Source organism: Doryrhamphus excisus, chromosome 18 (assembly GCF_030265055.1).
Source record: "Doryrhamphus excisus isolate RoL2022-K1 chromosome 18, RoL_Dexc_1.0, whole genome shotgun sequence".
Taxonomy (NCBI): Eukaryota; Metazoa; Chordata; class Actinopteri; order Syngnathiformes; family Syngnathidae; genus Doryrhamphus; species Doryrhamphus excisus.
In genome coordinates, this window is record NC_080483.1 from 9,392,857 (window position 1) to 9,409,882 (window position 17,026).

At 42.1% G+C, this 17,026-nt stretch overlaps 2 protein-coding genes across 2 annotated transcripts in view; both read left to right on the forward strand.

Moving 5' to 3' along the window:
* Positions 1–1,739: 1,739 nt before the first annotated feature.
* On the forward strand, positions 1,740–9,058 carry tnfrsf1b (tumor necrosis factor receptor superfamily, member 1B). The gene is made up of 9 exons (XM_058054450.1): positions 1,740–1,859; positions 4,709–4,814; positions 5,443–5,568; positions 5,650–5,808; positions 6,968–7,061; positions 7,126–7,295; positions 7,363–7,455; positions 8,463–8,521; positions 8,600–9,058. Exons 1-9 carry the CDS (start codon positions 1,818–1,820, stop codon positions 9,056–9,058), a joined length of 1,308 nt encoding a protein of 435 aa, XP_057910433.1. The 5' UTR covers positions 1,740–1,817.
* Positions 9,059–9,962: 904 nt separating this feature from the next.
* Positions 9,963–17,026, forward strand: part of trim62.1 (tripartite motif containing 62, tandem duplicate 1) — a 36,313-nt gene continuing 29,249 nt past the window's right edge. The window contains exons 1-3 of the mRNA XM_058054446.1: positions 9,963–10,007; positions 10,370–10,460; positions 13,610–14,131. Coding sequence (XP_057910429.1) covers positions 13,724–14,131 — 408 coding nt within the window. The 5' untranslated portion in view covers positions 9,963–10,007; positions 10,370–10,460; positions 13,610–13,723. The remainder of the gene's footprint in view (positions 10,008–10,369; positions 10,461–13,609; positions 14,132–17,026) is intronic.

The following is a 17,026-nucleotide window of genomic DNA, read 5'->3' on the forward strand; positions in this document are numbered from 1 at the left end:
GGACACCAAGGCGTTCCCAGGCCAGCTGTGAGACATAATCCCTCCAGCTTGTCCTAGGTCTGCCCCTTTTCCCGGCTGGGCATGCCCGGAACACCATTCCAAAAACATGCTAGGTTAATTGGCGACTCCAAATTGTTCATAGGTATGAATGTGAGTGTGAATGGTTGTTTGTCTATATGTGCCCTGTGATTGGCTGGTGACCAGTCCAGGTTGTATCCTACCTCTCGCTCGAAGACAGCTGGGATAGGCTCCAGCACCCCCGCGACCCTCGTGAAGAAAAAGCGGTAGAAAATTAATGAATGAATGAATTGTCCATCAGTATCGATATCAGCAATACTGTTTCATCTTGATACCAAAATATGCAGTATCGCCCACCAGTAATGCATATCGTACTGTAAAATGAAACTTCATTTTGTGTCGTAAAAAGGTATAACCAACATGCACGAGTGCCTTGTAACCTTTGCGGCCTGGCGGAAGTGAAGCAACACCTTCACGACATCGTGTTCTATTTTCATACTTGCCTTTTTACATGTCACAATACATGCTGACTCATTTTGAAACCTCTTTTTCTCTGTCACCCGGGATGCATTTTGTTTTTGTCTTTCTGGCTGTGAGCCTAGCTTCCGACTTCCCCTTTCTCACTGTGGGACTGACACAAATAAAGATTTTCTTGAAGATGATATCCTGCTTTGGATGTGACAACAGTTGGCTGACGTGCTTTTGAAGAAGTGCTGCATCTTTTTTTTAATTTTTTTTATTCTTTTTAGAGTGAAGTTTTGCTTTGCTGTGTTGTAACCCATTTGCAAGATACAAAAATGTCTAATGTCTGTGCTCAAGTAAAACATGTTTGGTGGACAAATCAAGACTAAGGCTAAATCCTAATTTTTTCACTTGACTACATGCATTTGATGGTTAAGCTAACTCTTCCTCTACTAAACTACTGAAAACAAAATGGTGAAATATGGTCAAAACACCTTTGATTGGCTGGCAACCAGTCCAGGATGTACCCTGCCTCTCGACCGAAGACAGCTGGGATAGGCTCCAGCACCCCCCACTATAGAAAATGAATGAAATTGTATTAATTTATTCCAGTTTATTATCTTCATATTGTACCAATATTTTGTCTGAACTGCTTGCAGTAGCGTATGTTTATATGATATAATTTTTGTCCAAATAGATTACAGCTTCAATGTGTTGCTATGTCAATATAATCTACCCAGCGCCTTCAAAATCAGTAGTGCAGGCCCATGTCACATACACAGGGCCAGCTCTCACAGTGACAATCGCTGAGGGCCGGATATCAAATGCACCACTATGAAGATTTCCATCACAAGCACATAATTTATAGATTTTTTTTTTCATGTATTATTATTTGGAATTTATTTAAAAAAATAAATAGGGAAGTAATTCCTTTCACGACTTTACCTTCCTGTTAAAATTCAGAAGTCAAGCACGCGAAATGACACTTCCGGTGTATTCTGTTGCACATACACATAAACTTATCTATAATGCATTGCTAAAAATGATAATACAGGAATAAATCATCACAATGTCATTGCGGAGTTAGTCTCACAACTGATGTAGGGAATGCATGGAGACCATACATTCATCAATTCATCCAGATCTGTGATTTAAATGTTATTTCCAAGTGTATAGACATTTTATACAGCCTACTGAGTATACACTTTTTGTCTTCAAAGGTGAGAGCGACTGAGTGAGGGGGCACGCCGCCTCACGCTCACTTCCTTCCTCCAAACACTCAAATCACTTCAAGTGGCTTGCTCCACTTTACCGCCTACTGCAGCCTCCGAGAAGCGATGAAGGACGTTTTTGTTCTGCTGGCTGCACACGCTATCAAGGTAGGTTTTGTTTGTATGTCGACTCCATTTGAAAGAAATGCACTAGTGATGCTGATTTTGAGTGCAGTCCATATCACTTTTACTAGACTTTTTTTTGGTTTTTAATGTGTGAATTTATACTTTAAGCCTTTTCAAAACTGACGTCCTGTTTCCTGTCACGTTTTTCCTCTGCTGCATTCAGCTTAGTGTATCTTTAGAGTAGTTTTTAGAGTTTTTAGAGTGGTAGTTTTAGAGAATTTTGGGAATAATCTGCAATTGGACGAGGTATGGTAAAATAATGTTTTATTGGATCAGAATTACCACCCTCGGGCATCTCTGTGTGGAGTTTGCATGTTCTCCCTGTGCATGCGTGGGTTTTCTCCGGGTACTCCGGTTTCCTCCCACATTCCAAAAACATGCTAGGTTAATTGGCGACTCCAAATTGTCCATAGGTATGAATGTGAGTGTGAGTGTGGTTGTTTGTCTATGTGTGCCCTGTGATTGGCTGGCGACCAGTCCAGGGTGTACCCTGCCTCTCGCCCGAAAACAGCTGGGATAGGCTCCAGCACCCCCGCGACCCTCGTGAGGAAAAGCGGTAGAAAATGAATGAATGAATGAATGGATCAGAATTAATCAAACAAATAAAATCAATAGACTGTATGAAAATACTAAATGCTAGTTTCTAGTTTCATATAGTCAGTTTTTATGTACATACTACATAGTATTCAGCTAGTGCTTATAGCCAAAATTTTGCATTTCACAGTACCCGGTTTTCAAGGACTGCCAAACAAAGTACAAAATCTCAGTGCTTGACGAAAAAGCATGATCAGTGAAGTATGGAGTATTTGGTAGTGGTGTGTATGCTGTACATTTTACCTGTATTATTAAGCTATACCTAACATGGGCACAGCAAAATAGTTTACCCTCGTGAGGGGCAATACAAGGTAACATAGTAGAAATTAGGAGGAAGAACGTGATGGCATGATGAAAGGCAACAAAAAACACTTGTCCACCTCAAACCAGACTGACCAAGTTTTACCGATAGTCAGCACTCACTGAGAAGTTAACAGTTAACAGAGAGTGTAGTTTGCTACATCACAAAAGAAATGCTGCTCTTTAATATAGTTAAAAAGGCAGCATTTCAAGAAATGCTCCAAACGTTTTACAGACAGTACCAATTTCCTGTGAGAAAATAGATCTCAACAGCAACTTCACAACTTAGAAGAGTGAAAGATGACATATTTAGGATTATTATTAGTATTATTCACATTATTATTATTATTTTTGTATTATTTTTAGTATATTATTTCATTATTATTATTTATTATACATTATTATTATTCACCATTATTATTTTATTTTATTATTTATGTGATTATTACTAGATAGTTGAGTCATTTGTGGTACAATTAGTTTGTTGTATGAATATGAGTGTGAATGGTTGTTTGTCTCTATGTGCCCTGCGATTGACAGGCGACCAGTCCAGGGTGTACCACTCAAATTCAGCTGGGATAGACTCCAGAATACCTGTGACACTCGTGAGGATAAGCGCCACACAAAATGAATGGATGACTTTGCATTTTTGTTTATTTCTAACATCACTAAAGTAAAAAGTAACATATAATAGATTAATAGTCAAAGAGGGATGAAAAAGATGGAATGATGTTAATTTGAGGAAGTGAAGAAATGTAACAGTTACTGATTGTAAAAGTACCAGATGGAGGGGTAGGATTTAATAAGCTTTGCTTCTTCCTACTCCTTTTGGACATGTGGAACTGTGAACTGATTATGTGATGCATTCAATTGTAATCTGATGCATGTTCAAATGAAATAAAACCATTACATTACTAATTTAATGCTAAGTTTATGGTGGCTGACAAAGGCAAATGTGCAGCCATGCTTAAAGTCCAAGCATTTTTGGAGAGATTGAGATGGAGTCCACCTCAGGTTGAGAACAAAGGTGTCCTCTGTTTGTACGCATGCAGCACAAGCAAGGTGGCCACAGGTGGAAGATGGTCTGGTCCTGTTTCACGCCCCGCCCTCCACCGTCATTAAAATTGTTAGAGGTTACCTGACAACATGACAATATGTTCATTCTGCTATACCTTTCAAAATACCTTTTAACAGAAACATTTTTTAAATTTACGTTTTGGTTGTGGGTAATTAGTTTATGGCGGCACGGCGGTGAAGTGGTTAGCGCTCAGACCTCACAGCTAGGAGACCAGGGTTCAATTCCACCCTCGGCCATCTCTGTGTGGAGTTTGCATGTTCTCCCCGTGGATGCATGGGTTTTCTCCGGGTACTCCGGTTTCCTCCCACATTTCAAAAACATGCTAGGTTAATTGGCGACTCCAAATTGTCCATAGGTATGAATGTGAGTGTGAATGGTTGTTTGTCTATATGTGCCCTGTGATTGGCTGGCGACCAGTCTAGGGTGTACCCCGCCTCTCGCCCAAAGACAGCTGGGATAGGCTCCAGCACTCCCCACGACCCTTGTGAGGAAAAGCGGTAGAAAATGAATGAATGAATGAATGAATTAGTTTATAACATTTTTGAATAGTCATCTCTGTTCCACCATTACCATTAATGGCAACAAGGGCAAAAATGCAAGTATAAGGTATTGTTTTGTATGTTTTTTGTTAGCAGGATTCTGCACAAACACACTCTTTGTGATCAAAATAAAGTGTACCGATATACAAAGTTGCCGTAAAATTCCACTTGCAGTGGGCACTGATGCTGCAATGACCAATCAGATCCAGCAGATGAGGATGTAGCATCAGGAGGGATTTTCCAAACAAGTTTTATAATTGTTTGGCCTCAGCGGCCATTTGCATTCTGCATTAATTTTTCTTCTGCATGCTTTCCCACAGGTGTTGTCGCTCCCCTATTATGCTGGGCCTAGCAGAAAGTGCAACAATCCGGATCGTGAGTACTTGCTGGAGGCTTTGAGCCTGTGCTGCAGGAAGTGCCCACCTGGTAAATCTGGAGCTCTTGTAGCAACACACACACGTGCATGCATGAAAGCTGCAACTCCTCCTCGCCGCTTCTCCTTCACATCGAGAGAAGTCAGTTGAGGTGGCTCAGGCATCTAGTCCGGATGCCTCCCGGACGCCTCCCTGGTGAGGTGTTCTGGGCATGCCCAGCCGGGAAAAGGCCCCGGGGCAGACCTAGGACACGCTGGAGGGATTATGTCTCACAGCTGGCCTGGGAACGCCTTGGTGTCCTCCCGGTGGAGCTGGAGGAGGTGGCCGGGGATCGGGGAGTCTGGGCTTCCCCACTAAGACTGCTGCCCCCGCGACCTGGACCCGGATAAGTGGAGGAAAATGGATGGATGGCATTTGACAAATATTCATTCATTCATTTTCTACCGCTTATCCTCACAAGGGTCGCGGGGGTGCTGGAGCCTATCCCAGCTGTCTTTGGGCGAGAGGCGGGGTACACAATTTGGAGTCACCAATTAACCTAGCATGTTTTTGGAATGTGGGAGGAAACCGGAGTACCCGGAGAAAACCTTCTGCCCTATCCATGTATTGGAAACAATGTACTAAAATACTTTTAATGCTAAAAATACAGTCAAAGTCTGGTGTCCCCCCACACTCCACAGGGTGGCGATTGACGCGGGACTGCAATGAAACAACAGAGAGTGTGTGTGAACCATGTGAACGCGACCAATACATGGAGAGCTGGAACTACGCCCCAAACTGCTTCCTTTGTGCTAAGTGCAAAGCTCGTCAGTAGCTCCGAATCTTATCTCCACTTTTATCTTTTTGTCTTTGTCTTTTTTATCTTATCGCTTTTTGTATATAAGCAGACAAAGGCCTGCAGTTTGCCCTTGCCTGCTCCTCCACCGTCATGTCCAAGTGTACGTGTCAACCCGGCATGTACTGCATCATGGAATCTGATGAGCAACGCTGCACTGAATGTATACACCATACTTCATGCAAAGCTGGTTACGGAGTCTTAGTGCCAGGTACCCAGATTTTCTACCGTTTATCCTCACAAGGGTCGGGGGGGGGGGAGGTGGAGCCTATCCCAGCTGTCGAGCGAAAAGGCGAGGTACACCCTGGACTGGTCGCCAGCCAATCGCAGGGCACATATAGACAAACAACTATTCACACACACATTCATACCTATGGACAATTTGGAGTCGCCAATTAACCTAGCATGTTTTTGGAATGTGGGAGGAAACCGGAGTTCCCAGAGAAAACCCACGCATTCACGGGGAGAACATGCAAATTCTACACAGAGATGGCCGAGGGTGGGATTGAACTCCGGTCTCCTAGCTGTGAGGTCTGCGCGCTAACCACTCAACCTCTGTGCAGCCTAAAAGAACATCATACCAACAGTAAAATATGGTGGTGGTAGTGTGATGGTCAAGACCTGCATTGCTGCTTCAGGACCTGTAAGACTTGCTGTGTAATAAATGGAACCAAGTCCCTCTCTGAAAGGTTGAAGAAAAATGAAATGAATGGCCTAGTCAAAGTCCTGATTCAATTCCAACTGAGATGCTGTGGCATGACCTTAAAGGGGACCTATTATCCAAATTTTTCATCCCTTTGTATTGTGTTGTTGACTCATATAGAGCTGCTACACACAATAACCCACACAGAAAGCTTTGTAGATTCTCCAGAATCTGCACCTATTCCAGCTGTATTTCCTTCGATTTCCTTTGATAACCTAACATGCATGTTTTTGGAATGTGGGAGGAAACCGGAGTACCCGGAGAAAACCCACGCATGCACGAGGAGAACATGCAAACTCCACACAGAGATGCCCGAGCAGGGAATCAAACCCGTGTCTCCCTGCTGTGTGGCCTGCACGCAAACCACTCGACAGCCGTAGCCTCCCTTTATAATGATGTCTTAGGTAGATTATTTTGATCTAATCCAATAAAAAAGTTATTTCTCATTGACACCATCAAATATATTACAGACTGGTTAGTGTTCATTCATTCATTCATTTTCTATTGCTTATCCTCACGAGGGTCGCGGGGGTGCTGGAGCCTATCCCAGCTGTCTTGGGGCGAGAGTTGGGGTACACCCTGGACTGGTCGCCAGCCAATCACAGGGCACATATAGACAAACAACCATCGACTGGTTCGTGATTTTTTCGTTGTTGTTGTTTTTTAGGAACAGCAACCTCAAACGTGAAGTGTAAAAAATGCAGTGACGGAACGTTCTCCAACATCTCCTCTGCAGTGGAGCCCTGTAGGCCTCATAGAATGTGAGTGTGATATGGCTTCAACTGAGTCGTTGCACCTTGTATTTGTTTGTTTCTATCTGTGCAGATGTCACGGGAGACCGGTCTTAAAAGAAGGAACATCAACCTCGGACACTGTGTGTGAAGATCATCTACTGCCAAGTGGACATGCCAACCAAAGTGAAGGAACAATCACTCCAACATCACCTGGCTATGTCCCACCATATTCAAAAAGCCTTGGCGCTGACAAGGAACTGGGTACGGTTTCTTGGTAAGATGTTTTTAAGCAACAATAACGAAAACGTGCTAACCTGCGTGTCTTCAGTTGCAGCAGTCGCCAGTGTTGTTGGTGCGGTCATTTTCTTCATCTTGATCGCCATCATTCTTCTGATCCTTTACAAGACAGTATGGAAGAAAGGTAACCTGAAAAAAGAAAGTAAACCATTCATTCATTTTCTACCGCTTATCCTCACGAGGGTCACGGGGGTGCTGGAGCCTATCCCAGCTGTCTTTGGGCGAGAGGACTGGACTTACACCCTAGACTGGTCACCAGCCAATCACAGGGCACATATAGACAAACAACCATTCACACTCACATTCATACCTATGGACAATTTGGAGTCGCCAATTAACCTAGCATGTTTTTGGAATGTGGGAGGAAACCACAGTACCCGCACTCCACACTTGATAAGGCAGAGGGTGGAATTGAACTCGGGTCTCCTAGCTATGTGGCCTGCACTTTAACCACTCATCCGCCGTGCAGCCAACTTGTTTTCAATGTCGACAAAAGTGTTTTTCAAGTTAATTGAACTAATCTGTCCATATTTCCGCATGATAGGTTCATTGAAGACTAAGTTGTCTTCAATGTTTCTAAAAACATTGGGTGGAATTGAACTATGGTCGGCAGCACGGCGGTCGAGTGGTTAGCGCGCAGACCTCACAGCTAGGAGACCAGGGTTCAATTCCACCCTCAGCCATCTCTGTGTGGAGTTTGCATGTTCTCCCCGTGCATGCGTGGGTTTTCTCCAGGTACTCCGGTTTCCTCCCACAAATTGTCCATAGGTATGAATATGAGTGTGAATGGTTGTTTGTCTATATGTGCCCTGTGATTGGCTGGCGACCAGTCCAGGGTGTACCCCGCCTCTCGCCCGAAGACAGCTGGGATAGGTTCCAGCACCCCCGCGACCCTCGTGAGGAAAAAGCGATGGAAAATGAATGAATGAATGAATGAATTATGGTCTTCTAGCTGTGAGGTCTGCGCGCTAACCACTCGTCCGCCGTGCAGCCCTAGCATCATAATAATTAAACCAGTAAAAATGAATATATAGTCTATGTAGTCGCTGTTGTGTCATGTGACTAAATTCTTAAGAAACTATATGAGTTGATTTCTATGCCCATCCTTACTAATAACATTGTCTTTGTCAGGCACTGCAAGGTTGCAGCCTAAAAACAATGGAAATGAAAATTGCAAGAGTGGTGATAAAGTGAGTGTTTTTTCTGACAGTTCTCCTTCTTTGGTGTGTTGCATGCTAATATTTCTGATTTCCTTCTTCTCATCGCAGGTCAGTCAGGGTCACTTGGATGAAACTGTGCCAACTGCGGTCCCTTTGCTAGAGCAACATAGTCTGCTGCAGAGTGTGGAAGTCAGCGGGGATTCAGGTCACTGTAGCAGCAGCAGCAGCGGCAGTGACACCACCAGCGACACCAGCAGTCAGGAGTCCTCCGAACCCCTGCAGTCCACCGTAGCCCTGCACCAGTCTGCTGTTTCAGAGACCGCCATCCAACCTAAACAGCCCCCTTGGCCTCAGAGCCCTGACCCCGCCAGTCCGCACGTTAATGTCAACATCACTTTCAACCTTGGGAGTGGAGACTCACACTACATGCCGTCTGCATGCTTCATTCAGAGACACTCTGATTTCCAACTTGGAGATGAGGAGGAGAATATGAAGTCCTTCAACATGCCACAGCAAGAAGAGGGAAAAAATTCATCAGAGCAGGAGAGTGCTAATGAAAAAGCATGAAAAAGCATGTATATATATATATATATATATATATATATATATATATATATATATATATATATATATATATATATATATATATATATATATATATATATATATATATATATATATATATATATATATATTAGTAATTTTTACCTACTGTATATATCTGTAAATAGTAGGAGTGTCACAAGATCATGTATCACAACATCTCGCAACATTAAAACGTGACAACAGTTTTCATTTGGAGACAATAGGTCAGCCAGAAGCCAATGAGACTCAACTATGGCATAGCTATGAATGATAATGGTAGTACTAAGTGAAAAGGCATCACACATTAAATGCTATACACGCACATTAAACCTTGCAATTCAATCTACCTTGGTGTTCCCAGTGTCAGGGAGTGACATGGATGTCTTTTCCTGTCACCAACAGAGGCTGTTGTAATTCCACACTTGGTCCTCACCATGGTGGCCACAGCAAGTGGTAATAATGCGGCTACCATAGCTCTGTTTCATAACACACCTCATACGTAGAGGAGATCAGTGTTGACAATTTAGCGTCACTAGCAAATAGGGCTGTGCATTCAAAGTGAAAGGCAGGAAGTGTTCCTTACATTATGCATTTATTTAGTAATTAAATACAAGTGTTCCACAAAGGTGAAGTATCCACCATGTAGGATCTCCACCTCAAACTCAATGCTGGGCCTGAAATAAAATATAGAAAAGCAAGCAAGAAAAACTCATATTATTTTGCTTTAGCAATCAAATGCTTGTGCAATTGTATAACAATATCATTATTATATACAAATTTATTTTCATATATATTGTCATTTTCTAGTGGTCCTCTGGAAGCAGCCATATTGCATCGTAACCCTCCTTGAAAACAAGTTTGAAAACCTGTTAAATCTCCTGAATGGTTTATAGGGGGCTCTGCTGCCATCTGCTGTACGATAGCGGAAATGGTACGTTTTGAACTGCTCGCTTATCATGCTTATAAAATATATATTTAATCTATACTCAGTTGATACCCAATAATAGTGGTAATTGTATCAGCTGTCCTCCCGATTTAAGTATACATTTTGATTGGTTTGTTACGAGTTTAAACGTGTAAACTGGGTGAACACCGGGAGGAAGTATGGACTATACCAACATTGGTAAGCTTTGCATTGTTATATTTTACGAGTGTTTTTCAATAGTAAAAACAATTAATAAAACGCTTAATTAATTGTCTTTAACTGTGTTTTGTCACGTTGTCTTGCAGAAATATAAATGATACCTTTCTCTTAATAATATATCTGTTTTCCGATCTCCCCCATCGTTCCAGCGAGTTGGTTGCGCCTGTTGCCGCTGTGTATTTCTCTTCTTCCTGGTTAGAGACTTGCCTCCGAGCTGCCGTTGTCGCCTGACAATCTCCGGTAAGTCAAGGATTTACCTGCTTTTTATCCATTTATTTCACTAGTGGTTGTCGATTTTGCACTCTTGTCTTATATATTTTCTTCTGCTCCTCGGCTTCTAATGTTGCATGTTTAAGGACTGTTTAGTGAGGTTTATGTGGCTGTGTCCACAGTCCCATCCTCCCCCTCTGCTGTTGCTGGTGGCTATACTGGCTAGTGTTGACAAATCTAGCCTATCTTAGCAAACAAAAGACAATTAATAACGCTCACACGCCAGTATAAAGACGTGATCTAAGAATATTTTTGTGTATTTTTATCAGATGTATAAAGCTGTAAAATTTCACAAATATAGGTGAATTTCTTGAGGGTACCTGCTGCAGGTGCTTGCCCTGTTGGTTGCTGCAGGACTAATTTTATTATTATTTTTTATTAGAAAGAAAAAAAGCATCAGGGTCATACCAAAATTATAACTCTTAACATTATCCTCTTAAGCTAATAAAATAATATTTTCACCAAATTTCAGGGGAAAAAGTGCAGAACTAAATATAAATATTAATGGGACTTCCTGTTTATATGACAACATGTAACTTTTAAGATATTATGAGTTAACCTAAACTGTCAATGCGACACAAAAACGGCACACTTTTGTTCCTCGTGGAAAAAAGGCAATTTTTCGATGTCACATTTATCTTTAATAAAGTATTGCAATTCTTAATGTTACCATTACAATTCTTCGTAGGACTGGCCTCCTATTTTAAATTCTTATATGTATCCACCAGATGGCGCTACTTCTTCCTCATTCAAAGCATGCAGCTAAATTTGTAACTTTTTACTGAAATGTGTATGTATTTCGATTTCAATATTTTTTGCTTTTGGAATTGAAAACAGTGTAGTTATGTAAACATGTGACTTTAAAGGGTTAAAATCCCCCAAATATAATTATGTAGTGTATATACTATATAGAAGTGCTTTTAAAAGACTGTGGGGGTGGGGGTTTAGCATATTTTTACAGCAGTTTTTTGTTGTTTTGTTGTCTTTTAAGCCATCAAATACCAGATTTTGCTTGTAACAACAGGAATGTAATAGCCACACAGAACACAAAATGTTAGATGTCCTCCATTGTTGTCTTTGTTTACTGTATCATCTTCCATTCTCTTTGTTGAATCCATCAGTGGCTTCTCAAAAGTATGGTTTACTGTTTCAAAACGATACAATGGTGAACTGAAGTGAAACCAAATGTTTGGCATTGTTGGCTAACACGATGCATGAAATCATTTTGTGTACTCTGTATGTATTTTGACTCTTGAATATGCCTTGACTATACCTTGTTTGACGGGTACTGTTGATACAAAATAAGATTGGAACATGGAACTTGAATGCCGTCAATATTAAATAATAAAAAAAAAGGTAGGTCAGGCTTTTTAAAAGTTTATAATTGGTGATCAGCCAGAAAACCTACTGGATGGCAAAACAAAATGGTATCAAGCTATCACTCGGTCTAAACAATAGTCAATGCTAAGTAAATAACAGTTTATAGTAACTAATCGCTAACAGTATTTTAGAACCAACAATAGTTGTTACATACCACTGGTCTCACCGATCTTCTTTCTTTGAAACCTTTCCATTGTGTCTTTCGTTTTCTTTTAAATGTGTAATTACTCTAACTGACATAACTGGCTTTCTTCATATCACGCATGCCTCACAGGTATCAAACATGTCATATTATGAAATCAGTTGCATCATATTGTATCAAAGTATTATTAGCATCATAATTCATTCATTCATTTGCTACCGCTTATACTCACGAGGGTCGCGGGGGATGCTGGAGCCTATCCCAGCCGTCTTCGGGCGAGAGGCGGGGTACACCCTGGACTGGTCGCCAGCCAATCACCGGGCACATATAGACAACCATTCACACTCACATTCATACCTATGGACAATTTGGAGTCGCTAATTAACCTAGCATGTTTTTGGAATGTGGGAGGAAACCGGAGTACCCGGAGAAAACTCACGCATGCACGAGGAGAACATGCAAACTCCACACAGAGATGGCCGAGGGTGGAATTGAACCCTGGTCTCCTAGCTGTGAGGTCTGAGCGCTAACCACTCGACCGCCGTGCAGCCCTAGCATCATAATAATTCTCATAATCTTTAATGACTTCTATAGTACAGGCATGCGGTGTGTACAAATGAGTCCATTTTATGCAACCAATATGGTTAGCAGGTCTTATTTAATCCTACCACTACTCCATTTCTCAGCACTTCCTGCGTTTAACATGTTTACATGTACAATAACTCATTTGTAGCACTTGCTCTTTTTGGTGGTACGTCATACATAATTGGCGATGGTCTCCGATGTAAGAGTTGTTTCCGCAGGTGTTGGATCTCATATATTTGCACTACATACTGTTCTGGACATAAGATAAGATATGCCTTATACACAATATAAAAAAAACAAAACAATATTCATTCATTTTCTACCGCTATCTAATCGCTAACAGTATCTTAGAGCCAACAATAGTTGTTACATACCACTGGTCTCGCCGATCTTCTTTCTTTGAAACCTTTCCATCGTGTCTTTCGTTTTCCTTTAAATGTGTAATTACTCTAACTGACATAACTGGCTTTCTTCATATCACGCATGCCTCACAGGTATCAAACATGTTATATTATGAAATCAGTTGCATCATATTGTATCATTTATGATAATGACATTTTCTACCGCTTATCCTCACAAGGGTCGCGGGGGGGTGCTGGAGCCTATCCCAGCTGTCTTCGAAACAACCCAAGTATTAACAAATCAACAATTTTACCCAAAGTTATATACAAATACAGTTATATATATGAAATAACACTGAATTTGTATGATAACACAATGCTCGAACCATGATGGAGCGAGAATTCTGTACCGTCTATAAATAGAACTGTTAGAATGTCCAAATCATTGCCAGATCAGATAGACTTTATGGCAAACTTACAGTACATACAGGAAATCAAAAGAGTATGTTAATTATTCTTTGCTAGGCTAAAATCAGGCCCATCAAGTAAACAACAAACAAACACAAAATCAGCTGCAGGCCAAAAATAGCCCCCGGGCCGCATTTTGACCTTCCCTGCTTCATGATGATGCTCAGTGTGATGATACCTGTTGTACTGTTGTCTTTAAACAGAGACCCAAAAAAAAGCAAAGGAATTCCAAACTGTCGAAGAATGCCAGTAAACTCCACAGCTGAGGATTAAAGCGCTCCAGAGTGTTGCCCTCGCCATCTCCTTTTTTTTCGCAAATGGCTTGCTGCCTGAAGGACGAGCTCCTCTGTTCCATCTGCCTCAGCATCTACCAGGACCCCGTCAGCTTCGGCTGCGAGCACTACTTCTGCCGCAAGTGCATCACAGAGCACTGGAGCAGGCAGGAGCCTCACGCAGCGCGGGACTGCCCCGAGTGTCGGCGCACCTTCGCCGACCCGCTATTGTCGCCCAGTTTAAAGCTGTCCAACATTGTGGAGCGCTACTCGGCCTTCCCACTGGACGCCATACTCAACGCTCAGAGGAGCCCGTATCCCTGCAAGGACCACGAGAAGGTCAAGCTCTTCTGTCTCACCGACAAAAGCCTGGTGTGCTTCTTCTGCGACGAGCCGGCGCTTCACGAGCAGCATCAGGTCACCACTATTGACGAGGCCTACGAGGAGATCCAGGTCAGTCGCACACATACACACACTCCCAAGGGTGAGGCTGACATTTTCTCAACATCTGTCAGCGCTTAGCAGCACACTGGGAATGGAAATAATATGAATATTTAGCCTTTGTATATGCACTTTTCCTAATCCATAAACATTAATTCATATTGATCTTATGCTATTGTATTTTTTAATTTCATATAGGTCTTTGAGGTCTCACAATAATGTATTGGAAGTGTGTTGTCAGACAGTTTATTTTTATTATTTTTTCAAACTTTCACTGGTGTTTCTGGTCACCATTTTCGCTACGATTCAACGGTCTGCTGGCGGAATCACACAAACAAGACAGAATTTCATTCACATGATATCAAATCCTGTGGGATTCCGCTTTTAACAGTTAATTGTTAGTTAAATTGTTAATTTTATTGGCCTCTTCTGTGATTCCGTTACCATGGAAAATCATAGGGCTGTACTGGGGACACACTACCAACATTTACATACTGATACTCTACTATACTCATAGTCACTTAATTGCACTACTTCATTGCACTGCTGTACATATTACTCTTATTATATCTTGTCACAGTCGTACTGTGCATGCTGTTTATAATCTGTAGAATCTGCAATAGCCATACTATAGTCATTTATATCGCTGTATATATCCACACTGTATCATAGTCACGGGGTCAGGGTCACGGGGGTGCCTGAGCCTATCCCAGCTGTCTTCGGGCGAGAGGCGGGGTACACCCTGGACTGGTCGCCAGCCAATCACAGTGCACATATAGACAAACAACCATTCACACTCACATTGATACCTATGGACAATTTGGAGTCTCCAATTAACCTAGCATGTTTTTGGAATGTGGGAGGAAACCGGAGTACCCGGAGAAAACCCACGCATGCACAGGGAGAACATGCAAACTCCACATAGAGATGGCCGAGGGTGGAATTGAACCCTGGTCTCCTAGCTGTGAGGTCTGCTATTGTTGGCAAAACTTTCCATTGTGATTCATTACATGAACACACATTGTCAGTTGTCATTGTCACATTGATTATTCCTCCTGCAAACAACAAATGGATAAAAAGTGATGCATTACAGTATAGTTGTATGACCTAATAACAAGATGGCAGATGAGCCCAGAATGTTGAGGAATGGGCCAGGCCTCTGTGGGGTCACAAGAGATTCAATTTGGGTCACCAGATAAATTAGCAAGATGTGTTCCATTTTCTGTTAACATGCCCCTAAGAGCTGGGCGTACTGGTTTTTCCCCATCTGGTTTCATTTTGAAAGCCAATTAGTGCGTCTTTGGGAGCTTGGGAATGAATTGCCTCATGAATATTAGAAAGTCAGTCAATTCAATTGAATTGAAGACTGCATGTGAGCAGTCAAAACTGTCATGAACTATATGAAAAACTAGCTAACTCTGTTTATAATGTAGTAATGATAGACCAAATTAACCTTATTGGATTATTATCAATTTAATAGTTCACACTGTAAAATGAAGGACATTTTAATCCAGCGAAAGTCCATTCCCACCTCTCCGTCATTCCCAATCAAGCTCTGTGTCTGAAGCCTGAGAAAATTGCGCAACATTGAGAGGGGACGTAATTAGGCAAAGCACAAGATGTTTCTCTTGTCTCCAACCAGCTTGTCCCACGGCCCCTGAGCTTTGCACGGCAACAATCTGCCGTTTTGTATTCTGGATCTAGCTTTGCAAGGCTTCCCGGCACTGAAAGAAAATAGTATGAGCCCTGGAAACAAAGCCTTGTCCCATGATGAGGAGTACAAGTGTCTATTAATTTAGGAATTGGCATCCAAGAAAAATATAGTATAAAGCATTTGTATCATTAGCTTGTACAAGGTTTGCTTTTCTTTCTTGGTCCTCGCCAGTGAGCTAGTAAGGAGCAGTGTGTCGATTAGAAGCATGCAGAAGAACTTTGCCTGCAGGCACTTTAAACATGTGGTACAAAAGGCCAGTGCCAGATCTACATGATGAGGCTATGCAGCAGTGATGGAGGTTTTTTTTTTTCAACCCTGACTTTTAAGAAGCCTTCCCTCCAGTCATGGTCAAGTAGTGTAATGGTGTGGCGCTGCATGAGTGCTGCCGGTACTGAGAAGCTGCGGGGAATTGGAAAAAATGAAGAAAAAGAGGATTAAAGACCTTTTTAATCAGGCTTTTAACTAATATTTTTAAACTTTTCTTACGTTTTTATCTTTTTAGTCGTATTTTAAGCTCTTAATTTTTAGCTTTTAACTCCAGTATTTCCTCAGCGGGGGTCCTCCACAGTGGGGGCTGTGTCAGGTCTGCTGAGGGGGTGCCATCCTTGGGTCCCTTCAAAGGGTTCCTCCCTTTGATGTGGGGGTCCGCCCGTCTGTCGGAGTCGGGGGGACCCGGGTGCTGGTCCCCCGATGGCACAGCCTGCGGCTCCTCCCAGTGTGGACGGCCCCAAAGGTGGCATTTCCTTGATCCTCGGTGCCATGCCATGTCTCCCTACTGTGTGTGTGTGTGTGTGTGTGTGTCTAGTATGGAGGGTGGGAGGCTGGGGCTTTCTTAGCAATTGCTTTTCCTTTTAATTGTGGTAATTGTTTTTAATTCTGTAAAGCACTTTGTGTTGCATGTCTTTGCAGGAAAAGTGCTCTACAAATAAAGTTGATTTGAATTGAGTTGAATTCCAACAAGTACTATGGAATTCTGAAGCAAGATGATCCCCTACTTTTGGGAAACCGGTGGTGGTTTTTTAACACCTACAAAATAGACACTACTGATGCTTGCAGTGATAATCCTCTATTGCCGTCAGTGACTGTGAGTTAGCGTTGTCTCACCTCATCACCCACTCGACAAGCAGCAGATGAAGAAAGCATGGCCTCCGCTGACTCACTGAGCTTTTTCCCCCACAATAAGGGCAGCAAAA

What these genes read in the sequence shown, in the direction of transcription:
- tnfrsf1b (XM_058054450.1), top strand. Translation starts at nt 1,818, where the DNA reads ATGAAGGACGTTTTTGTTCTGCTGGCTGCACACGCTATCAAG. An exon ending in CTGCAGGAAGTGCCCACCTG is followed by an intron (nt 4,815 to 5,442) that starts GTAAATCTGGAG and finishes CACACTCCACAG; the next exon opens with GGTGGCGATTGACGCGGGAC. An exon ending in TTGTGCTAAGTGCAAAGCTC is followed by an intron (nt 5,569 to 5,649) that starts GTCAGTAGCTCC and finishes GTATATAAGCAG; the next exon opens with ACAAAGGCCTGCAGTTTGCC.